The 25,835-nt window shown below is 29.9% G+C and overlaps 3 protein-coding genes and 2 long non-coding RNA genes across 9 annotated transcripts; 2 read left to right on the top strand and 3 right to left on the bottom strand.

Annotated features, from left to right (window-relative positions):
* Positions 1-2,733: 2,733 nt before the first annotated feature.
* LOC105835351 (putative nuclease HARBI1) lies at positions 2,734-5,211 on the top strand. 2 transcript variants are annotated; one of them, XM_036287539.1, is made up of 4 exons: positions 2,734-3,335; positions 3,485-3,896; positions 4,236-4,485; positions 4,566-5,211. In XM_036287539.1, exons 2-4 carry the CDS (start codon positions 3,822-3,824, stop codon positions 4,736-4,738), a joined length of 498 nt encoding a protein of 165 aa, XP_036143432.1. In that variant the 5' UTR covers positions 2,734-3,335; positions 3,485-3,821; the 3' UTR covers positions 4,739-5,211. The 2 variants fall into 2 exon arrangements, with proteins under 2 accessions (XP_036143432.1, XP_028045289.2); XM_028189488.2 differs by having other exon boundaries at positions 2,734-3,896.
* A 377-nt stretch (positions 5,212-5,588) lies between these two features.
* LOC105835358 lies at positions 5,589-7,634 on the bottom strand. Its single transcript, XM_036287544.1, has 3 exons — positions 7,538-7,634; positions 6,925-7,008; positions 5,589-6,438 (listed from the first exon to the last, which is right to left on the bottom strand). Exon 3 carries the CDS (start codon positions 6,422-6,424, stop codon positions 5,597-5,599), a length of 828 nt encoding a protein of 275 aa, XP_036143437.1. The 5' UTR covers positions 6,425-6,438; positions 6,925-7,008; positions 7,538-7,634; the 3' UTR covers positions 5,589-5,596.
* A 651-nt stretch (positions 7,635-8,285) lies between these two features.
* On the top strand, positions 8,286-9,865 carry LOC118645820. 4 transcript variants are annotated; one of them, XR_004963432.1, is made up of 5 exons: positions 8,286-8,614; positions 8,790-9,007; positions 9,110-9,229; positions 9,428-9,573; positions 9,660-9,865. It is a non-coding gene; the product is annotated as an uncharacterized LOC118645820 (long non-coding RNA). The 4 variants fall into 4 exon arrangements; XR_004963431.1 differs by having other exon boundaries at positions 8,286-8,630; XR_004963433.1 differs by having other exon boundaries at positions 8,286-8,641.
* Positions 9,866-10,217: 352 nt separating this feature from the next.
* On the bottom strand, positions 10,218-11,001 carry LOC118648884 (ATP-dependent RNA helicase VAD1-like). The gene is made up of 2 exons (XM_036295390.1): positions 10,587-11,001; positions 10,218-10,487 (listed from the first exon to the last, which is right to left on the bottom strand). The coding sequence occupies exons 1-2, from the start codon at positions 10,846-10,848 to the stop codon at positions 10,339-10,341; spliced, it is 411 nt and encodes a 136-aa protein (XP_036151283.1). The 5' UTR covers positions 10,849-11,001; the 3' UTR covers positions 10,218-10,338.
* Positions 11,002-13,353: 2,352 nt separating this feature from the next.
* Positions 13,354-14,523, bottom strand: LOC118647883. The gene is made up of 4 exons (XR_004965042.1): positions 14,210-14,523; positions 13,988-14,107; positions 13,644-13,789; positions 13,354-13,557 (listed from the first exon to the last, which is right to left on the bottom strand). It is a non-coding gene; the product is annotated as an uncharacterized LOC118647883 (long non-coding RNA).
* Positions 14,524-25,835: the final 11,312 nt, after the last annotated feature.

The raw sequence follows: 25,835 nt of genomic DNA, 5'->3' as shown, positions 1-25,835 counted from the left end.
CTCATTGTCAATTAAGTTAACCAGTGCGTGCTCCGACAGACTGCCATCATCGACATATCTCTGCGATCATCTTCAACCGTCAACCATCTAATTGGAGCTATTGCTTCAAACTATATTATAACTCGTGAGTACTAATTAATTATTGTTTACTTTCGCTCCCTAGAATATTTTCCGAAATCGAACTGTGCCATATTATAAGGAATCCTTTCGATAAGGATTAATTGTCGATCCACTTCTAAATAATTATGAAACAACTCCTCTAGGTACCCTTTCCCCTCCCTTGTGCCGCGATGAATTCTACAACACATAAAGTGAGTAGGCTCAATGATTGAAATATCGTCGGTGAAATTAGAAAAGCCGGTATATTCGTGCTCAACGAAACCATAGATTCCGCTAGCAAGCGTTCTATCGCTCGCCAGCGATATAAGTAAACAAACCATAGATTCCGCTAGCAAGCGTTCTATCGCTTGCCAGCGATATAAGTTAGTTAATTATTCACAAGCACGAATATACTCGACGGCCCTAATTTCCCTTGACGTAGAAAAATGCTTAACTAAGCGTTCAATCGCTTAACCAAGCGTTTATTTGTAGACCATCAAGAAGAATCGCCACCGCGCTGGAAAAAGGAAAAGGGAAAAGATCCTCAAAGCTCAACAAAAAGCCCTAGAGCGGGCTTTCGAGGAAATTGAGAATTTCGTGGGCTACCCGCTGGAACACACCCCCTTTCCTCCTCCTGTCACAGACGCTCCGCCAGGAAGAGCAATCTCTTCCATTGATCTGTTCCAAGAAGACACCGTCCCTTTGGAAAATTATAATCAGTTAACGTCCAACGCGCCTGAAATAATTACGCTTAGCGATTCCGATCACGATTCCCCGGAGTTGGAACCTTTAGATCCAACAACAGAATATCATAGCGATGCAGTAGCACAGATTATTATATTTCCGCCAGAAAATTAAGTAATACATGTAATAATCCTATACGTTGTTTTATTAATAAATATATACATATATATACATATCCAAATTTCTTAATCTTAACTACATCAAGATCATACTAACCAAATCCCACAAGGTTTTCCATCGGCAACAAGCTCTCGCCATACCTGGGTAGAGTTCGTGTAAGCGGGCTGCCCGAAATTCGAAAAGAGAGCCCCCGCGTCGGTCAGGCGACCGAGGCGTCGCGACGCACACATTGAGAAGAAATATCCCTAGACCCGGACGTTACACCATGTACCACTGCTAACGCTGAAATGGGCTGGTCTTTTCTATTTACGCGCGGGTTTTAAACAACTAAATCAATTTAACCTAATCACACTCATTGTGACATATAAAACTATAAACATGAGTTTAACAAACGCGAGAAAAAGAAACATCAGATTAAAAACGTGTTTACTCACCTATATATGAATGAAATATATGATCCCTAATAGCCAAATACTAGTAGTATGCTGGCAGTATGTCAGCAGATTAGAACATGAATATTGAACAGATTCCTGTCCACTGCGTCCTCATTAAGCTTATTTTCTGACAGCACGGTGTACCGTCATAATGCAACAGCAGAAACGCAGCAGAAACTATGCACGACCAGTGATGGGAACTCGCGAGATATTCCGCGCGGCAGGCGCGTTCGTGCGCATGCGTGAGGTGACGTATCAGTACTTTTTCAGTGACGGTTGTAGGTACTATATCGGGTGCCTACAAGGGTCCAAACATGCGTATAAGTGGCTATATTTTATTTTTATTATATGTTGTTTTAATGCGCCATATTTATTATGTTCAATTTTAGTGCAAAAATGTTAATAAGATTTTTACAAGTTTCTTATAATAAATGTTGATATTTATGTATTAAATCGGCTATAATTGTTACAAAAAAATATATTAAATAAATAAAATTTATTATTGTTCATAAGTAGGATTTTGTTTTAATATAAAATATTAATAAAAACTTTTCTCTTTACAATATTCTTCACATTCTTTTATCGATGAATATTAGGACCTTTACAGTACCACTAAATATATACGTTAATGCGCTGCGCCGCTGTTGCTTAGATGCGCGTGCGCGAGAAATATCTCGCGAATTCCCATCACTGTGCACGACCTGCCTTCATAATATGATGACAGAAACACCGTAAGAATAAAGGCACGACTTACTATAGGTTATTGACATCAAAAATACAGCAGAATTCATGCATGATCTGCTGTCACAATATAATAGCAGAAACATAGCAAGAATAAGGCATGACTTACAATATGAGTTATTGACAGCAAAAATGCAGCAGAATTCGTGCATGGCATGCCGTTACAACACAATGGCAGAAACACGGTCACCCAAACCATAGTCTCATTTAGCGATCAGAAAAACGGTCACTCATCCAATTGTCAGCCGCCGTGAATGTTGCTTAACTTCGAAGACCATACGGGAACTAACACTTCGTGATAATCCATAAACACTTGATGTTTATAGATACATATTTGTAATAGATCAATAAATATTGTTTAGAATATTATTATAAAAATATGAATTGTATAATTAAAAATGATATAGGAGAATTTTAGCGAAAAAATTATCTAGATAGATTTATTTAAAAAAATAATTGTAATTTTTTGTGATTTTTTCTTAATTTCTACAAAAATTGATATTTATATAAAACAATAAAAACTACAAATTTTTACTTTCGGCAAATATTTTTATATATTCATAAAAATTTTCTTTGCTAATATTATATAAATAAGTAAGTATTTTAACTAATAAAATTTCGAATATTTTAAAAAATTAAAAATTTTATTTTTTGTACATTTTTTATAAAATTATATATTTCTAAAAAATGCTATTTGCAACAAATCTTTTATTTGAGAGATTGTAATTTGTAGCGTTTTTTTTATTTCTACAAAAATTTGATATTTTTATAAAACATTAAAAGCTCCTGCAAATTTTTATTTTTAGTAAATATTTTTATATTTTCATAGAACGTTTTTCTAAAGTTACTATACAAATTAAAAGAAAAATAATACGCAAAAATATTGAAATAAATGTCTAATTTCAATACCATTTTTCTGATAATACCAATAATAGTAATATAACTTTAAAATATAAATAATAAATAAAAATTATAAATAAAAATTTTTTTACAACATCTAATATATCTTTTCTTAATAATGTGAAAATTAAATTAAAATAGAAAGGGGAAATTTTACATAATATATGGTATAATTCTATTATTATTTCTTGACGTCAGACCATGCAGTAGTTCTGCTGTGTTTATGCTGTTACGCTCTGAGACGACAATACATGCTCGATTTTTGTCCCATTTTTGTCATTACCGGTATGCTGCTTAGTAAGTAAACTTCTAATAACTTTCTGCCTATTTGAAGTGATGCCATTCTCTAGTTAATTTTTGCTTACTTCTTGTTGATACATCGTGTCAACATACAATGCTTCAATTTTGTTTTCTCTATGCTGACATATTTTGTTGGATTTTTGCAGCATTTCTGCCATTGTATTATTACGCAGATTCTGCTAGATTACTGTTTTATTTCTAAGCACATTATCTGACACTGCAAATCATGCTTTATTACTGCCAAAATTATGTCGGTATAACATGCAGCACATAATGTGCAAAGCCTGTCTTTAGCAGACTTGGCTATTGGGGATGATGACGATGACGAAAGTTTACTTGTCATGAAATGTACAGGCAATTCTTTTGCGTACAAAATGCAAAGAAGAAGAAACGTTTACTACTTGTAAAAAACAGGCATCAACATATTCGTCCTGGATTATACTCCGAAATATGGATTAATTTATTATCGACAATGACTTTTTTATGACTTTTAGAATGAAACGTGTAACATTTCGACACTTATTAAACTCAATAATACGTCAAAAAGAAATGCAAAAAGTAAATAAAATAATAAAGTAATAATGACATCAATAACAATAATAATAAATAATAATAAATAGTAATAAATTATATGTTACATATAACATAAATAATTAGTATGTTACATCGTTGTTTAATGTCATAACATTTGTATGTAGCAAGCATTGATTGGTCTAATTAAATTTTAAACAAATTATACAATTAACGATTTTTTATGAATATAAACAGATACGATTTATTTAAAATACAATATTTGCTTATAACTGGAAAATGTCATATCTAAAAAAATTTTCTCTATGCTAATAACATTGTAGTTAATATAAAATAATTTTTAACACAATTGTAACATAATTTCAGGCATATACAGGAGGAAACAAACCTATACAGCCTCAAAAAGTCCAACAAATAGCTTTATATTATTTGGCACATCAAATTTCTATGGCACAAATTGGTGATAAATTTGACGTAGCAACATCAACTGTTATGAATTGCATGATTACATGGATAAACTGTATCTTACAATTAGTACCTATTTTAATACAGTGGCCTACTATAAATCAAAGAGCTAGTATAGAAGAAAAATTTAAAAATATTGCCGGTTTTCCTGGTATGACCAAATATATTGTATTTTACATAAGTTATTGTATGTGTCCTAAATAAAATAAAACTAATTATGATCCATTTAAGGTGTAATTGGAGCCATTGATGGTTGTCATATAAATGTTATGGCACCAAGTACTCAACAAAAATGTTATCAAAATAGATATGTGACACATTCCATAATTTTACAAGGAATATGTACATACATCAAATTATTTATTTACAAACATATATGTAGGACATCCTGGATCAGCCAATGATTGTAGAGTCTTAACTAATTCACGTTTGTATCTTAACATTGAAGCAAATGGATATTTCCAATACTTTTTGCCAAATCAACATTTATTGGGTGATAAAATATATCCAATAAAGGAATGGCTTTTACCTCCATTTAAAGATTTTGGCAATATGACACCTAGGCAAATAATATATAATAAAGCACACAGCAAAACAAGAGTAAAAATAGAGAATTCTTTTGGTTTGTTAAAAGGACGATGGCGGCGACTTAAATATATAACAGTTTATAAAATAGCAAAAGCATCTAATATTATAATGACATGTTGTGCTTTACACAATTTTTGCCTTCTATCTAATGATTTTGCTGAGGCGTTATTAGACATTGATATTAAAAAAATAGATGGAGTACAATTTTATAGAAGAGATGATGATAGAAATATTGCAATCAATAAAAGAAATGATATAATGATGCAATTGTCAGAAAGACAAAAAAAAATAAAAGTATACTAATTCAATAAAATGTATTTTTTCAACCATTCTTATGTAATAGCTTTATTTTTTTTTAAATAAATTATATGCTTCTTATCAAATATTTTTTATAATTAGGTTTTAAAATTAAATTATAATTTATCAATTAGTACGTTATAATAAAATTTTGTTTTATTTTTATTTCAATAATCAACTGAATTACATTTAAAAAGTTATATTATGAGTTGCTCTTTTATATTACTTTATATAAAATAATATGTAATAAAATTTATGAATCTAAAGAATACATAATATTAAACACTTTTATATGTATATTAATAAACTTCATATCCTTGCAAACACAACAATTTATATTGTAAATAATATATGTATATATAACTATAAATAAATTTTTATTTGATAATAAGGAACAAAAAAATTATGAGAATATGTACTGTGATAAATTTCTTATATATTACGAATCGTCCGAATCTGAGGAATGTTTCTTTTTTTTTAGATTTTTTGCGTGCTTCTAAATTAATAAAATTTTTCATAACTGTTAAAAATTCATCGCGTTGTTGTAATGTTTTTTTTCGTAATTCGTTCTGCTCTGCTAGCAGTTCTTGGAATTGTTTAAAGCGCTTGTTTTCAATGTCTATGTCTTGTGCGTGTAATTCTTTTAACATTGTACTTATATTATTTGTCTTTTTTGGTTTTACTGACTTTTTAATCTTTTTAAAAATGTTCTGATTGCTTGAATTACAATTTATGTTTTCCTTTATATCCTGTGATGTAGTATTTTGTGATGTAGTATCTTGTGATGTAGTATCCGCTGTATCTAAAGAGTCATCACTATTATCAATGGCTTCATGACGTTTAGATTTAATGCTGGATGTGTCAGATTCAGCTGCTGTAGTAACATCAACTAATGAATCCAATAAATTAACAGGCTGGCTGCTGGTCTTTTCTCCGAGAAGATGGTGCATTTCATCAAAATATTTGGGTGGTTTTTTCTTCCCGGTGCCAGTAGATTTCATATATCGGCAGTGTGCATGATATGTTTTTTCCAAATTCCGCCAACGCTGATGACACTTGTCAGAACTTTTTGATCCAAAAGTTACTAAGTAGCCACTTTTTTGCATTTCTAATGCTATATCATTCCATATTTTTTTCTTTGAATGCATTTTGTCATTAAGAATATAATATTTAGATTCTATAATTTCCAGCAGTTTAATCGTCATATCGTGAGTAAACCCTAAAAACGTTAAACTTTTAATTAACCCTTTATTGTATAGTGTTGCTTTCAGAACATCTATCTAAGTTTATTTTTTTCAAGAAGTAAAATATTTTATGTATTTTTTATCATTGCACTAAAAAATTCAGTTAAAGTAAGAAAAAATATAAAATACTTTTATCTTATGTATAGTAATAAATAAGATAATGTTAAAGTAAGATAAGTATATATATTTCTTCTCTTTCTTGAAATAAGTATATTATATATATATATATATATATATATATATATATATATTTATATGATATATTTACTATCTTTATTATTTCCTGACTTGTCTTCATTAATAGATTGTGTTTGATCTTTGTCTATTTCATCTGTATGTAGAAAAAATCAATAAAATTAGTGTTGCAGTATTCTTACAGTATTAATAATAAAATAACGAATGACATCATTGCTATTATAAAAATAAATATCATTGTTAGTATTATAATTAATAATAGGTACCTGTATTTTCATGCTTAGATGTTTCATGTGATGTATGTGATTCATCTTCTAATGGTTTATCATCCAATACTGTTAAAGCACCTGCTGTAATAAATATCACATTTAATTAAGAAAACATAAACAAACGTTGTGTGATTTGTTTACTATTGTACTATGTTTTTATTTACTGCATTGCTTGCGTGCTTGTAATAGATTTGCTGGAAATTATATTAGTTCACTATTAGACACTTGGTTGGATTTTTATGAAAGATCAAGACTTGGTGTACTTTCCAGCAAGACACAGTATAACACAGTGTCCATTAGTGTGAGAAAGAACATATCAGTGTGTTTCACTCACACCAGTGCACACTGTGTTACACCGCATGTGCTTGCTGGAAAGCACACTAGATCATTCACTAAGATCAAAGAAGATTATTCACTAAGAATAAAGTAACAAACAGACTAAATTTTCATAATAAAAAAGATTTTTAGAGTACAGAAGCATGCAAGCAATCCAGGAAACAAAATTATATAGTACGATACGTGTGTCTTTATAAATTTTATCTTTAAAATAATATAATTTAGTGTACATAAACTATAAGTAATTAAGTGCATATATTGCATTTTTACTTACTGTTTTTGCAGTAATATAATACAGATAGCCAAGCCTGCAGGAACAGATTTTGAGCATAGCATGTTATCAATTTTTGACGACAGAATGGCAACAAATTTTATACAGAGTCTGTAATATCCAACGATGTCGGCAAACTGCTGTCAGAAATCAAGCAGAGCTTGCTAACATAATCTGACAACATATTGGCAGCAGAAATCGAGCAAAACCTGCTGATATAACTGACAGCAGATTGGCAGCAGAAATCGAGCAGAGCCTGTTGACATAACCTGTAGGCAGATCGGCAGCAGAAATCGAACAGTATGTCCGTTAATTACTTTATAATCTTAATTGCTATTTAAATGCCAATTTAAAACTTGCATTAATATGTTTCTATAGAGAAAACCGTAAGAAAAAAGGTTGCGGCAGTAGAAATTATTGAGAAATTAAATTATATCATTGTCTAATACTTTTGGCCAATCCTGTATACATACATATATTTCTAATATATTAGGGATCGTAAGGAAATAAAATTATTATTAATTGTCAATACATTTTTAATAAGAGTTTAATTGTTCTCTCGCTGATATACATTGTATTGAAAGATTAAGTACTTTATTGTATTGGGCTACCGCGCGATAACGGTAAATCAAGAGACACGGTAGTGGCTCGCGCCAAGTGCAAGCGCAGCGCGAGCCCGACCGTGCTCTTTTACGCGAGTACGCGACTTGCGAGCACTTGAGATTATCGGATCTCAGAAACGGCTAAGCCGATCGAGTTCTAACTAGATTCAATCGAAAGCTTGGGGTCGATTTACATTAGAAAACTGTTTTTATTTTTTCTCTACATGCCCTATGAGTGGAGGTATCGCGACGCAAAGTCTGAAATGTCAAAAATTCATTTAAGATACGTCGTCGTCGTCAACCTTGTAGGTATCTCTGCGGGCAGTGCGGGTGCCGAAAATGAGGGACGAAATTCCATCTCGCTCATCTGCTACCATGTGGCGTTCGCATCGTCACTATAGCACCATATATGGCAATGTTTAAGTCACGGGGGTTGTCATGTCACTTGTCAGTGATCGTTTACGCTAACTCGTGTCAAGTGAGGATGATGTGTGGTGTGTTTAAGGTTGTTATTTCAAAATTGCTGTCAATAATAATGAAAATCTATAGTTTCCGTTACATACATACACTACTACAGATTTTCAATATGACAGCAATTCTGAAACAACTTCTTTGCGCTTTAATTAATTAATAATCGTGTCGATCGATGGTAGAACCTTGTCGTCGAAGGATATAGCTTCGTGCACAAAAGAAGGTTGCACGCGAGGTCGGACGCACGAGAAGCGCCGGGAGATTGTAGTCACCCTGAGATTCAAGTCCACGTCCACGCCTGGTTGTAAAGCCGGAGAGGGTATCGGATCACAAATTTATACTTTTGCGACTGCACACACTGGTGAATTTTGCATCGTCGAACACGTGGATTATACAGAAGGTAAGAGTGTACATGTACCAGCTAAAGACCAGCATGAACCAGCTGTGCGCCCACATAATTAGTCATTTTTTAATTAATACTGGATTTTATGCTATCATGCAGGCTCTCTTAATGAAAGGATTGGGTAGAGTGAAAATCGCTTTGAAATTAGTTACACCCTCAGTAGCGGTTACTATACTGACATTGAGACTACCGATCTCTTCCCAAATGTCTGACAAGCTGGTATGTATGTTGTTAATTATTAACATGCCAACTCTGGTCTATCACCTCAATACCTTGTCACGGGAGTGCATTTTATCGTTCATGAGGGTAAAGGAGATTAGTTTAATAAATATACTTTAGATAATAAATTTCAATCATTAAATAATTATTTTATTTAATTTTATATTTAATGTATTCCTGTTGTTTCCTGAATTTCAGAAAATTACTAGATACTGTTACGATATCACGACCAACTAAAGACCTGATATTACTGCCGTCGTTAACGAGCTGGATAATTTCGTTGAATACGAATAAAATTGCTTATGGATTTATTAATAAAAGGAATTGTTGCAATCCAATGTCAGGTATTTTCAAACCAAAACTTTTTACAGAAATGTTTCTGACCAATGGAAATTTATTATATTATTAACGAAAAAAAATCTACTTATAGAATGTGTTATACTTGATGGAATATGGAGATGTGGACTCGTTTACGTTATAAACAGAGGCTTTGATGACTGTCATTGAGAGACTGAATGCAGCTGTAATCTACGATGATTTTAACTTTTATATTAATATCACTTATTGTAATAAAATTTATGTTTAGAAAAATTAATAGATTGCAAACGTGTATACAATAAAATGTAAGATATCCTACAATATTAAATTTTCAATATTACTCGCTTCTCGTTACACACACACATACACACGCACGCACGCACGCACGCACACACACACATATATACATACCTATATACATTCATTTAATAATTTTCTAGATGAAATGATAATAATATGAACTACAGTATTTTTCAAAATTATGACAAAGATTGCTCGACGTAAAGTGATCGATACGCTGATGAATTTGAAGGCACGAAAGAGAGGTATAGAAAAAAACTAATATCCATTTTACTTTTTTATTTCACACACATATATTGTAATTTTTTATTTTATTTCAAGTTACAAAAGATATTTTAAACAAATGTTTTTATTTTTTTTACATTATACTATTATACGAACTTAAACTGCGTTCCGATATTTGCTATCAGTACTGAAAATCTACAGTACATGTGACGTAAACTATAGATTTTCAGTATTGGCAGCGGATATCGGAACGCGTCTTAATAATATTAATGAATGTTAAAATAAAAGTATTTGGATAACCCTCTGCCTCGTCCACCTCGTCCGCCGCGTCCGCCGCGTCCGCCTTGTCCACCTCGTACACGCCATTCATTAAATTTGCGTTTTTTGCTGTCGCGACTCTTTTCCCAGCGTCGCGCTGTAACAGTTTGATTAAAAATAATTTAAATTTATTTATTTATAATATTACATTACTATTTTAATAATAACAGTGTGACTTTTTAAATAAAAGACTTACGTATATTTTCATTCCGCACTTGTAATTGGTCCTGCGACTGTGGGCTCGATCCAGTCGATTCTTCGTTCGATGGCTGTGTCTCTGTTTCTGGCTGTGGGTTCGGCTCGCCGGGTAGCTCGTTCCGTTGCTGTGGGGACGACCCACTCGGTTGTACCTCTTGTGGTGGGGTTTGCAGTCTCGATGGTTTGTTTAATTTTTCCAATAGTTTATTCAGTGCGGTCTCCAGGGCCGCGATTCTTGTGTGCTCATCAGCAGGTTCCATAATACTAAAAAAAAGTATAGTTTTTATAATTTTAAATGATTTAAAGTATGTTTAGTATGTAATGTTTTACTTACACATCGTTGTCGGAGTCGTCCTTATCTTGATCATTTACGTTTGTGGAAGATAGTTTTTGTGTTATCTTATGTAATTTCTTCTCCAGGGCCGCGATTTTCGTTTCGTCGGCGGCTGCCATGATACTGAAAAATATAATTTTTATAATTTTAAGTATATTTTAATGTAAAATGTAATTAAAAATAATTAATGTCTCTTCTTACATCTCGTCGTCGGCGTCGTCCATATTAATTTTCATTTGTTAAAACAATCACGGGTCAAAAATCAATAGAAACTATTACGCTGTATGAGTAACGCGCCAGTTAATGATTCAATTTATGGTTATTAATCGCTATGAAACATTCATCACGGCAGCAATCATATAACTTTTTCCTTAGTGCGGAAACGTGAAAAGTGAAAAGTTTTATGTACCTATCTCTTTCTATTAGTGTTAAATAGAAAGAGACAATACTTATAACTTTACTTTTCACGTTTTTGCTCTAGAGGAAAAATTAAATGATTGATACCCGGGAACATAAATCGTTAACAATAGCATTACTCATACAGAATGAATTTAATTTATGGTCATATTGATGTTTTATAGGAATCAATGACGTTAAAAAAATTAATAATTTTTTTAAAAACTAAATTTTTCATCAACAAAAATTAATCTCGGTTAATTTTATTTTTCTCTTGTTTATTTTATTAAAAATAAAGTTATTAAATTTTTTTAATGTCATTGATCTTTACAAAACATTCATTGTCCGATATTCATAGTCAAATTGATTTATTTTAAAATCGTCTCAAGCAATGTTTTGCAAGCAAAATGCTAATACGGCTCTATTATTGGTTGATGGCATCTTAAAACAGTACTTAGATGATCTTAAATATACCCGACTATAGCCAGTATTCATAGTCGGATCTTATATTTAAGATTATCTAAAGTACTGTCTTAAGTACTTAACGTGCCAATCACAGAGTCATATTAGCTTCTTAAGACATTGCTTGAGACGATCTTTAAATAAAATTCAATTATGAATACCACCCTTATGAATATCGGCCATAGAGTTTAATAACCATAAATTGAATCATTAACTGGCGCGTTACTCATACAGCGTAATAGTTTCTATTGATTTTTGACCCGTGATTGTTTTAACAAATGAAAATTAATATGGACGACGCCGACGACGAGATGTAAGAAGAGACATTAATTATTTTTAATTACATTTTACATTAAAATATACTTAAAATTATAGAAATTATATTTTTCAGTATCATGGTAGCCGCCGACGAAACGAAAATCGCGGCCCTGGAGAAGAAATTACATAAGATAACACAAAAACTATCTTCCACAAACGTAAATGATCAAGATAAGGACGACTCCGACAACGATGTGTAAGTAAAACATTACATACTAAACATACTTTAAATCATTTAAAATTATAAAAACTATACTTTTTTTTAGTATTATGGAACCTGCTGATGAGCACACAAGAATCGCGGCCCTGGAGACCGCACTGAATAAACTATTGGAAAAATTAAACAAACCATCGAGACTGCAAACCCCACCACAAGAGGTACAACCGAGTGGGTCGTCCCCACAGCAACGGAACGAGCTACCCGGCGAGCCGAACCCACAGCCAGAAACAGAGACACAGCCATCGAACGAAGAATCGACTGGATCGAGCCCACAGTCGCAGGACCAATTACAAGTGCGGAATGAAAATATACGTAAGTCTTTTATTTAAAAAGTCACACTGTTATTATTAAAATAGTAATGTAATATTATAAATAAATAAATTTAAATTATTTTTAATCAAACTGTTACAGCGCGACGCTGGGAAAAGAGTCGCGACAGCAAAAAACGCAAATTTAATGAATGGCGTGTACGAGGTGGACAAGGCGGACGCGGCGGACGCGGCGGACGAGGTGGACGAGGCAGAGGGTTATCCAAATACTTTTATTTTAACATTCATTAATATTATTAAGACGCGTTCCGATATCCGCTGCCAATACTGAAAATCTATAGTTTACGTCACATGTACTGTAGATTTTCAGTACTGATAGCAAATATCGGAACGCAGTTTAAGTTCGTATAATAGTATAATGTAAAAAAAATAAAAACATTTGTTTAAAATATCTTTTGTAACTTGAAATAAAATAAAAAATTACAATATATGTGTGTGAAATAAAAAAGTAAAATGGATATTAGTTTTTTTCTATACCTCTCTTTCGTGCCTTCAAATTCATCAGCGTATCGATCACTTTACGTCGAGCAATCTTTGTCATAATTTTGAAAAATACTGTAGTTCATATTATTATCATTTCATCTAGAAAATTATTAAATGAATGTATATAGGTATGTATATATGTGTGTGTGTGCGTGCGTGCGTGCGTGCGTGTGTATGTGTGTGTGTAACGAGAAGCGAGTAATATTGAAAACTTAATATTGTAGGATATCTTACATTTTATTGTATACACGTTTGCAATCTATTAATTTTTCTAAACATAAATTTTATTACAATAAGTGATATTAATATAAAAGTTAAAATCATCGTAGATTACAGCTGCATTCAGTCTCTCAATGACAGTCATCAAAGCCTCTGTTTATAACGTAAACGAGTCCACATCTCCATATTCCATCAAGTATAACACATTCTATAAGTAGATTTTTTTTCGTTAATAATATAATAAATTTCCATTGGTCAGAAACATTTCTGTAAAAAGTTTTGGTTTGAAAATACCTGACATTGGATTGCAACAATTCCTTTTATTAATAAATCCATAAGCAATTTTATTCGTATTCAACGAAATTATCCAGCTCGTTAACGACGGCAGTAATATCAGGTCTTTAGTTGGTCGTGATATCGTAACAGTATCTAGTAATTTTCTGAAATTCAGGAAACAACAGGAATACATTAAATATAAAATTAAATAAAATAATTATTTAATGATTGAAATTTATTATCTAAAGTATATTTATTAAACTAATCTCCTTTACCCTCATGAACGATAAAATGCACTCCCGTGACAAGGTATTGAGGTGATAGACCAGAGTTGGCATGTTAATAATTAACAACATACATACCAGCTTGTCAGACATTTGGGAAGAGATCGGTAGTCTCAATGTCAGTATAGTAACCGCTACTGAGGGTGTAACTAATTTCAAAGCGATTTTCACTCTACCCAATCCTTTCATTAAGAGAGCCTGCATGATAGCATAAAATCCAGTATTAATTAAAAAATGACTAATTATGTGGGCGCACAGCTGGTTCATGCTGGTCTTTAGCTGGTACATGTACACTCTTACCTTCTGTATAATCCACGTGTTCGACGATGCAAAATTCACCAGTGTGTGCAGTCGCAAAAGTATAAATTTGTGATCCGATACCCTCTCCGGCTTTACAACCAGGCGTGGACGTGGACTTGAATCTCAGGGTGACTACAATCTCCCGGCGCTTCTCGTGCGTCCGACCTCGCGTGCAACCTTCTTTTGTGCACGAAGCTATATCCTTCGACGACAAGGTTCTACCATCGATCGACACGATTATTAATTAATTAAAGCGCAAAGAAGTTGTTTCAGAATTGCTGTCATATTGAAAATCTGTAGTAGTGAATGTAACGGAAACTATAGATTTTCATTATTATTGACAGCAATTTTGAAACACAGCCAAAATAACTTTACCTTAACATAACCATAACGCACCACATGTCACTACTTGACATAAGCTGGCGCGTGGTTCGAGCGTGCCACTGACGACCCATGTGGCTCCTCAATCACACTAAATATTCACTTAACGCGAGTTGGCGCGTGGCGCGAGCGACATGACTTATAGTCTAGTAGAATTAGACTTTTTTTGGGAAAAAATTGGTAACTCAGGTTTGACTGTGCGTAAAGCACAATTAATATGCGTAGATTAAGATAGGTATGTTTGCCACTCGCAAAAAGCTGGGGGTTATTACAAAATTACGGGTTGAAGTAAGGAAAAAGTGGTTTTTTGCTTGCGCCTCGTAAACTAAAAGCGGAATCAAAAAAAGTTTCAAATAAAAGTTGTAGGTATTAAGTAGATCTACAATAATAAATTTGGTTCATTAAGATCGGTCAATTAGTTTGGTTATAAAGTTGAAAAAACCATGAAAAATGGCCATTTCTTAAATTGTTTATAACTTTCTTAAAAATTAACTCAAACATTTGAAATTGTAGAAAAATATAGCTTTTATGACGATAAAAAAGTGTACTAAATTTCATCAAAAAATATTAACAACTTTTCGAGTAATCTTAATTGTTTATCCAAAACGCGCCCCACTAAAATTTAATTTCTACATTTTTGAGACCATGCACAAACCTGAACCAAAGCTTTTTCTCTTCTTAAAAAGTTGCACTATTATATATCGGTATTGCGAAATGTGTGCAATGCAATTAAGTGCCTCAAATAAACGTGTAAAAAATAAGCCTTATTAACAATTATATAACTTTTAAAATATTAACGCTATCAACATGGGGTAAAATGCATTTGAAAGGTGCGATTTTTCTTTAAATTTCAAAAAAAAGAACTTTGTCCTAGGTTACTCAGAAGCCGAGATAATTTTTTTTCTTTGAAAAATCACTGTTGCTACAGTTATAAATATTAAGAGCTGAAATTTTAACAGCGTCTTATTAAATAGTTAAAGTATCTTTTCCAAAAAGTTCGAAGCGATTCATGAAGATTAACCACTGTAAACGTGTTAACAAAAGCAGTATCACTCGAGAGCGGCGGCCGGCGGCATGCGCGCGCGCGCTCGTCGGCTGCTAGCGCGTGGCCAGGCGAGCGCGTACAAAATTGATCTGGCGCGTTCAAATTACTTGAATCGGCAATATCTCGGGAACTAAGCGTCCTAGAAAGACAATTTTTTTTTTAAACTGGGCTATCTCGACGAGACAAGACTAATGAGCTAAATTTTTTTATATCTCCTAAAATAAACGTTCTAATTAATTTTTTTCTTTTTTTAATTAATTATTTCACGCGTTAAATACGTATAAATAATTTATATATCTATGCGGCGTATGCATATGCCTTATGTTATTATAATTTAATTTTTTTATCACTTTTGTTGCAAGGAATGTGTATGTTCTTATTTTTTTTTGCATAATTTAATATAATTTTTGCATTAATGTTATTATTAAATGAACGTTAACTTACAATTAAATATTAGTAATATAACATTAATTTTTTAATATATAAATGTTTGTTAATTGTACTAAATTAGCAAAAAAAATAAAAAACATACATATTCCTTGCAACAAAAAAAATAAAAAAATTAAATTATAATAACATAAGGCATATGCATACGCCGCATAGATATATAAATTATTTATACGTATTTAACGCGTGAAATAATTAATTAAAAAAAAAAAAAAATTAATTAGAACGTTTATTTTAGGAGATATAAGAAAATGGTTTAGCTCATTAGTCTTGTCTCGTCGAAATAGCCCAGTTTAAAAAAAAAATCGTCTTTCTAGGACGCTTAGTTCCCGAGATATTGCCGATTCAAGTAATTTGAACGCGCCAGATCAATTTTGTACGCGCTCGCCTGGCCACGCGCTAGCAGCCGACGAGCGCGCGCGCGCATGCCGCCGGCTGCCGCTCTCGAGTGATACTGCTTTTGTTAACACGTTTACAGTGGTTAATCTTCATGAATCGCTTCGAACTTTTTGGAAAGGATACTTTAACTATTTAATAAGACGCTGTTAAAATTTCAGCTCTTAATATTTATAACTGTAGCAACAGTGATTTTTCAAAGAAAAAAAATTATCTCGGCTTCTGAGTAACCTAGGACAAAGTTCTTTTTTTTGAAATTTAAAGAAAAATCGCACCTTTCAAATGCATTTTACCCCATGTTGATAGCGTTAATATTTTAAAAGTTATATAATTGTTAATAAGGCTTATTTTTTACACGTTTATTTGGGGCACTTAATTGCATTGCACACATTTCGCAATACCGATATATAATAGTGCAACTTTTTAAGAAGAGAAAAAGCTTTGGTTCAGGTTTGTGCATGGTCTCAAAAATGTAGAAATTAAATTTTAGTGGGGCGCGTTTTGGATAAACAATTAAGATTACTCGAAAAGTTGTTAATATTTTTTGATGAAATTTAGTACACTTTTTTATCGTCATAAAAGCTATATTTTTCTACAATTTCAAATGTTTGAGTTAATTTTTAAGAAAGTTATAAACAATTTAAGAAATGGCCATTTTTCATGGTTTTTTCAACTTTATAACCAAACTAATTGACCGATCTTAATGAACCAAATTTATTATTGTAGATCTACTTAATACCTACAACTTTTATTTGAAACTTTTTTTGATTCCGCTTTTAGTTTACGAGGCGCAAGCAAAAAACCACTTTTTCCTTACTTCAACCCGTAATTTTGTAATAACCCCCAGCTTTTTGCGAGTGGCAAACATACCTATCTTAATCTACGCATATTAATTGTGCTTTACGCACAGTCAAACCTGAGTTACCAATTTTTTCCCAAAACGGCCCTTTTTGAAGCTAATTCTACTAGACTATTAGGGCTCCGGTGGACCAGCGCGATTTCGCGACGCGTGACACCCTTTTTCGAAAAAACAGAGCTCTCATTGGATATTGCGTATCGCGAGTCGCAAAAATCGCGATCTGTCAGAGTTTTTATGATACACGGTGCACGTTATAGTGACTTTTTAAAAGTCGATGATCAAGAGGGTGCAGTATACTTCTCTGATATTACGGAGCTGATAGCGCATTTTCTGAAAATAGTCGTACACAATCGATCATTGTACCGTTAGTGATTGTGTCTGTTATTGTCGAGAGATAGTGAATTGTGTTGTCTACGGAAGATTGTAGTTTTCTGCGATAAAAAGGTAATTTTATACGTTATTTTATAATATATACGTTATTTTATTTAAACATTTTAAGTAAATTCATTTTATTATTTCGGTACAAATTTCTGGTATGTGAAAAATCTCATGAGAAATCGCATGAAATATGATCATTTTGATTTAGTTTATATATTTGTGCGTTGTTTTTTCACAAAATCGTCGATAACACGGTAATAAGATATTTTAGATGTGTATGATTATTTATATATTTATTGTAACCTCTTTCTTATTGATGACATGTCCAGATATTTGTGTCGGTCAATGTATTATAATAAGTTTAAATTATTGATAAAATTTAGATTAATATAGTTCAAATTTTATTTAGTTGATGTTAATAAATTTATTATTAATTTATACAGGTGAAGAATTTTTTTGATTGGGCTCGTGTAGGTATTTCATCGTGTAATAACGTGAGTATATATATACAGGGTGTAATGTAATCGGAAGCCATCCCGTAATGGAAAGATAGATGGGATCGAGATGAACATAAAAGTCCAATATTGTCTTGGGTTAGGTCTATCAATAATCGAGATATAAATTTTTCAAATTGTACGAATGAGAGCGCGCCGTGTGAAGAGCCGAGACGCTCGAGCTGTAGCGCGGCCCACTGTGTCGAGCATTGGCTGCCGGCGGCGGGGGGAAGAAGGAGAAGCGGTGCCGCTGCCTGTGCTTCGCCGCCCTCGCGTCTCACCGCACCGCGCTAACACTCGTGGCGATGGCAGCTATGCACATTCGCGATTACTTGACAAATTAGGAGTTAGCAAAGATATGACAAATTAAAACCGTAATAAACTGCTGTGATTAAGAAAGTCGAAAGAGCGAAAGCGATAGATACTTATGGGATCTACAAATAATCTAATTTCTATCGTAATTGTGAATAAGTAAATTAATAAAAATTTTTCGTACATTCACGAAAGATTCTTTCTTTTTTTTAAATATCTTGTATCATGCCTGATCTAACGATTTCGTGATAAATTATACATTACGATCGTAATTATACTTGGAGATGTTAATGTCACCAGTATGGTTAACAACAAAGCGTTTTCTTTCGTAATTATACAATAGAGAACTTAAGTTTACGACATATTCCAACAGAACTATTAAACATGATGTCTCCGTAGATATTTTGTCATATTCCAACAAGAAAATATACTTTCCTAACAGGAAACGAGAGAACGATAGACAATGATATCACTTCTTGAAATTCTTTTTTTTTTTTTATTCAGACAAGTAATGGATTACGAAAGAGAAATCAATTAGATTTTGGTATTTTTCTTAATATCTATTCTGAATCAATCAGTAAAAATCTGTCGTAATTAATAATGTAATTAAAGATAAAAGAAATTCCGAGTTCCCTATCGTTATGAAAGAAAAACTCTTCGTTATATTAATAATATTTGATATTGAACATCTCTAAGCATAATTATCGTAGAAGACATAATCTATTGTGAAATCGTTACATCAAGAGATATTTTTCTATCGTGTTATGAACAATGAGTGTAACATATTATATGAATATATCGCGCATTTTATAATTTTCTAATTAAATATTTACGAAATGAGAATGTATGAAGAATCAATCGTAGATATTAATCGTGATAAACCTTCGTTAATTTAACATTCCATGGAAAAAAAAAACAATAAGAAACGATGAGAGAATTTGATGCGGCAAATATTATAATACACTTATAAAAGAAAATTATCACTTTAAGAATCAATCGTGAATTTATGGTAATTTTTTAAAATGTTTTCATCAAGGATTTAACAGTACGACACAATTCGATAAGAAACAAAGTTAGAATTGTATGATACTGTAAATAAGATATTTAAGAAAAAGAAAGAATCTTTCGTGAATGTACGAAAAACTTTTATTAATTTACTTATTCACAATTACGATAGAAATTAGATTATTTGTAGATTCCATAAATATCTATCGCTTTCGCTTTTTCGACTTTCTTAATCACAGCAGTTTATTACGGATTTAATTTGTCATATCTTTGCTAACTCTTAATTTGTCAAGTAATCGCGAATGTGCATAGCTGCCATCGCCACGAGTGTTAGCGCGGTGCGGTGAGACGCGAGGGCGGCGAAGCACAGGCAGCGGCACCGCTTCTCTTTCTTCCCCCCGCCGCCGGCAGCCAATGCTCGACACAGTGGGCCGCGCTACAGCTCGAGCGTCTCGACTCTTCACACGGCGCGCTCTCATTCGTACAATTTGAAAAATTTATATCTCGATTATTGATAGACTTAACCCAAGACAATATTGGACTTTTATGTTCATCTCGATCCCGTCTATCTTTCCATTACGGGATGGCTTCCGATTACATTACACCCTGTATATTATGTATAAAGAATATTTATAAAATTAATAATTATGATATATAATTTATATAATATAATTTTTTATTATGTAGATAATTGGTGGTCTGAATCTGCATAGAAGTCTTGAATCAAAGATATAAAGAATTTTAAAATTATTGAAACGTAAGTAACAAAATGGTGTTATAAATATGCAATATGATTCACACAGCAAAAATATATGAGATATCAATAATTTCAAATTAATTTTAAGGTATCTTAGATTCATAAAATTCTATAGGACATTATTATTTGATATCGTGTATTATCCGAGAAAGGATATCTCTGGAATATTTGCTTGAATTTTGACACATTTTTAAATATAAGAATTAAAGATTAGAATAAATGTAGAAATTAAAAATATTTCAGAATCATTTTTAAGATATCTTTAAAGATAACTCTGTGTAATATATTAATCTGTGTAATATATTTTAAGATAAATTTCAGCCTATTTCAAATATGAGAATTAAAGATGATAATAAACATAAAAATTAAATATTTCACATTTAAGGTAAAATAACATTAATATAATTTAAATATTTTGGAGGTAGTAGATATTTCAGAAACATTCTTAAAATATCTTGATAGTGGCTCTTGCTATGCAACAAATATTCTAACATTATAGATATTTTGAAGATATTTCTGTAATATATTTTGCTATGTGGAATATAGATAAATATCAAGTTTTATTGTGTGGAAACATTTTCTTCTATTTTCTTGTTACACTGATAGAAAAAGATGCTTGGTTCAAACAGATATTTATTTGAATAGTACTAACATATTTTATAAAAAATTAATATTTATTTCAAATAAGTAATATTCTTCTATTTTCTTGTTACATCGATAGGAAAGGATGCTTGATTCAAACAGATAATTATTTGAATAGTACTAGTAACATATTTTAAAAATTAATATTTATTTTAAATAAGTAATATTTTCTAAATTATAGAAAGTATTATGTTTTAAATAAATATTATTGATTTTCTATTTAAAATATATTATTAGTACTAATCAAATAAATATTTATTTGTATTAAGGATCCTTTTTTGTCAGTGCACAGAATATTTTGAGAAGAAAAATTGTTACTAATTTTTATATTAAAACCATTAAAGTATGTAAAATGAATTACATAGTATTTAATTCTTGGTCTACTGCATTTTTAAGTGTAATTTTTACAGATAAATTTTAATTATAAATTAATATCTTACTACAATTACCTACTTTTTGAACAGCGAGTCAGTGATTATTATTTAGTTGTTTTATTGATTTCCTTATTTTATATTTATTTTGTAAACTATGAATATATCAAGAGACACGGCTCGCGCTAAGTAAACACACAGTGAGATCGACTGTGTTCTTTACGTAATATATGCAACTTTTATTATATATTCTATATATGAGAATATAAAAGTTTATGAATTATTAATATTCTACATAAGAATATAAAAATTTATGAAATTAATAAAATTGGAGGAGAAAGGATTATTATACTTAAACAGTACATACACTTTAAAAATGTATTAATTTTAGAATGGTAAACTTATCATTTCAAATGTTATATTGGGTTATTATATTCTACCTGAGAATATAAAAATTTATGAAATCATTAATATTTTACATAAGAATATAACAATTTATGAAAAAAAATTTATGAAATTAGTAAAATTAAAGTTTAATTCTATAATGGTAACTTATTATTTTAAAAGTTATATTGGGTTATATGTAAAACCCCATTCTTTCTAAGACGTTCTGTATTACAATATAATCAAATTAACCTAAGTGATACCTTTATGGTACCTTTTTCAATTAGCAAAACAATATTAAAAAAATGTTTTTAATAGTATTTAAAAAACATTTCAAAAACGTTAAAAATAATGAGATAAATTCCCTTTTTAAATTAAAAAAACGTTTTTTTAAATGTTTGAACTTTTTTTTTAACATTTAATAAGTATTTGTTTTAAAATTTAAGAAAATGTTTTTTTGACATTTGGTAAATGATTTTTTAAATATTTACTAAACATATTTATAACAAAAGCAAAAAATTGATTGCATTATTAAATAATTTTATAAATTCAACGTAACCTTATCAATGTAATAAATTTCTACGATAATTTTGTAAAGGGGAGAAGACTATACATGTTTCAACCAAGCTACACAGTACCTGCCCAGGAAGCACACAATATTTTTTAAATTTATTATTACTGTTTATTGTATAAATAATATTTATTTAATATTTATTAAATATTTAATATTTAATATTTTTAATTAATTTTTTATTAAAAATAATAATTTAAAAAAATTATTTAAATAATATTTATTTAATATTTATGTAATTTTATTTTACATTTAAAAAATTGTTTAAAATAATATTTAAAAAAATGTTGATTTAATAATGATTTAATATTTATGTTACAATAATTAATCATTTAAAATAATGATTAGGACAAATATTTATATAATATTTAATTAATATTTTTATTAATATTAACTTGACATTTTAATAAATTATTTAAAATAATATTTATGTAACATTTATTTAATGTTTATGTAGTAATTATTTTACATTAAAAAAGTTTAAAATATTATTTTAAAAAATATTTGACTCCTAGTTAGGAAGCATTACTAATTATGGAGCATAAATCAAAAGTGTAAAAGAACAATGAATCTATATAATAAGTGTTAAAAGCGTATAAATGAAATCTCTAAGAGACACAAATTGAAACATTGGAACATGAAGAAAGTCGAGATTAAGACAATATATATTATCGAAACAATATATATGGCATATTAACAATATTAAAAAATTATAAGAAATGACATCTATTCTTTATTTTTTTAACGAACAGCAAAAATAAATCTTCATAAGTCATTCTACATGTAGCTATTTCGCATATGTAAAAATTAGTAAAAAACTGTAAAACTTTATGTTTAATTATTAAAATATGAGTTAACTATACATGTTTCATCCTTTTGACAAGCTATTGAAATGATCTGTAACAAATATGTATAAATAAACACAAAGTACTCATGGATCATCACAAAATGTTAGGTTGCGTACGATCTTCAAAGTCAAGCAACGTCGACGGTGGCTAACAGTTGGATGGGTAACCGTTTTTTCAGGTGTATAAATTAAACATGTTTTAAGAGGTACAACTGTGGGTTGGCTGAAACATGTATAGTCTTCTCCCCTAAATTATCGTAGAAATTAAGCGATGCTGGACTGGTGAGGTTACGTTGAATTTATCAAAATGATTGAATAATGCAAATAATTTTTTGCTTTTAAAACATTAAGCAAATGTTTAGTAATAAAAGTAAATATTTTAAAACAATTTGTTTAAACGTTAAATAAATGTTTATTAAATAATAACAGAATATTTTTTTAAATGTAAAATAAACATTTTTTTCATGAAAAAAAAGGGACTTATCCCATTATTTAAATGTTTTTTAAATGTTTAAAAATGTTTTTTAAACGTTTTAAAAAATATTTTTCAAACATTATTGTGCTCATTGGGTATTAGAACATATTTAATTTCTACGCCTGAAAAAACGGTCACCCATCCAAGTGTTAACCACTCCCGACGTTGTTTGACTTCGAAGATCGTACGCATCCTAATGCTTCGTGATAATTTATGAATACTTTATGTTAACGCATACATATTTGGTATACATTATTTCAATAGATGTTGTCAGAAGGATGAAACATGTATAGTTAACTTATATTTTTATAAATAAATATAAAGTATTACAATTTTTTACTGATTTTTACATATGCGAAATAGTATGTGAAATATGAAAAAATCTATTTTTGCTCTGTTCGTAAAAAAATAAAAAATAAATATCATTTCTTATAATTTTTTAGTATTGTTAATATGCCATATTGTTTCAATAAGTGCAATGTTATCTTAATCTTCACTTTCTTTAGGTTCCGATATTTCAATCTGTTCCTCAGAAGTTTTATTTATAAGCTTTTGTGACTCTTTCTTTACATAGATTCACTTCCTCTTTACACTTGATTTACGCTACATAATTAGTGAAGCTTTCCAACTATCATATAAATATTTTTTTAAATACACTCAGTCGAAAAAAAGCGGTACACCTAAAATTTGTCAAAAAATCACTAAACTTCCAATGACGATAACTTCTAAAAAGGTTTCTAAAAAAAAAAAAATTAAAGCTTCAAATGTCTACTTTAAGAATTGATTTAGTAAAATTTTGCGTAATAATTTTTTTCAAAATGGTGTATGACAAAGCGAGAGCATGCGAAATTGAAAAATATTAAATAAATGTTATATAAATATTATTTTAAACGATTTATTAAAATGTTAAATTAATATTAAATAAATATAAATTAAACATTATATAAATATTTGTCCTAAATTATTATTTCAAATAATTAATTATTGTAACATAAATATTATATTAATGTTAAAAAAATATTTTTAAATAAACGTTAAATAAACATTTCATATTTTTTCTAAATCGTTGTTTAAAATAAATAATTTATATCAAATAAATATTAAATAAATTTTAAATAAATATTATTTGGACAATATATAAACATTAATAATGTAAAAATAATTAAAAATAAATATTTGAAAAACATTTAAAAAATATTGCTTGCTGATTGGGTTATGATATCTAGATGGAAAAAATTACGTTTATCAAATAAATTTTCAAGATACTTTTTATTAAATTTAACTTAAATGATACATAATGTAATTATTACAAAATCTAATATAATATTTTAGATAATAGATATCATAATATTTTAGATAAAATTCAACCTAAGTAATACACTTAACTAATTTTTTTTATAAAAATAATGATATGTCAAAATATTTTGCGCCAACTATAATAATGGATATTTATATGAACTTTAACATTTACTGTATTACTATTCTTTGGTCAGTATTCATAATTTGATCTTGTAATAATTGTCCTAAGTTTATTTTAAAAACTATTGTATTATTACTTCTTTTACTACAGAGCGTTTGAAGATAAACTCAAGACAATCTTATCTTAAATATAAGATCAGAATATAAATACAACCCTTTAATATTCTAAAATATTGACTGCTTTGTGTCCATACGAATGAAATGATTATAGTATTAAACAGATGTTTTTATAACGAAAATGACATAATCGACAATAATATTAAAAACTTTTAAAATTTATCTATAAAAATACAAAAGTAAAGTTAAAAATTGGTTAATTTTTAACTTGTGTGCACGTTTTGTTTTTTATCTTTTGTAATAGAATCTAAAAATTATTTTCAAAATGTGTCTTACAAAATATGAATTGCAATGTTTACAGAATTTTTTTTGTGGTTTTGTGTTCTTTCATATTCTTAAAGTAAAGTGAGATTTTAAAAAAATATTATTTTCTGAATTGGATGTACGTACACACACACTCGCACATAGTGTACATAGTTGCTTTTATATTCTCCAATCACATTAGTACACGGAAATATAGAAAAACTACGAATTATACTAATTTTTCGTTTTTTTTTCTTCGGCGGCATTTGAAAGAGCCTCACTCTCTCACTCTCACTCAAAACCCCATAGAAAAGTACTTTTGGATAAAAAATTTGTTTGTTTTATACAAAGTCTATGTCGTTAAAGTTTACAGCAAAATCTTGTGTATTTGTGCGTTAAAGGGTTAATGGCGGTGCTGACGCG

Source organism: Monomorium pharaonis, chromosome 1 (assembly GCF_013373865.1).
Source record: "Monomorium pharaonis isolate MP-MQ-018 chromosome 1, ASM1337386v2, whole genome shotgun sequence".
NCBI classification, from domain to species: Eukaryota; Metazoa; Arthropoda; class Insecta; order Hymenoptera; family Formicidae; genus Monomorium; species Monomorium pharaonis.
The sequence above is the reverse complement of the archived record's forward strand: the minus strand, read 5'-3'. Positions and strand labels throughout refer to the sequence as shown.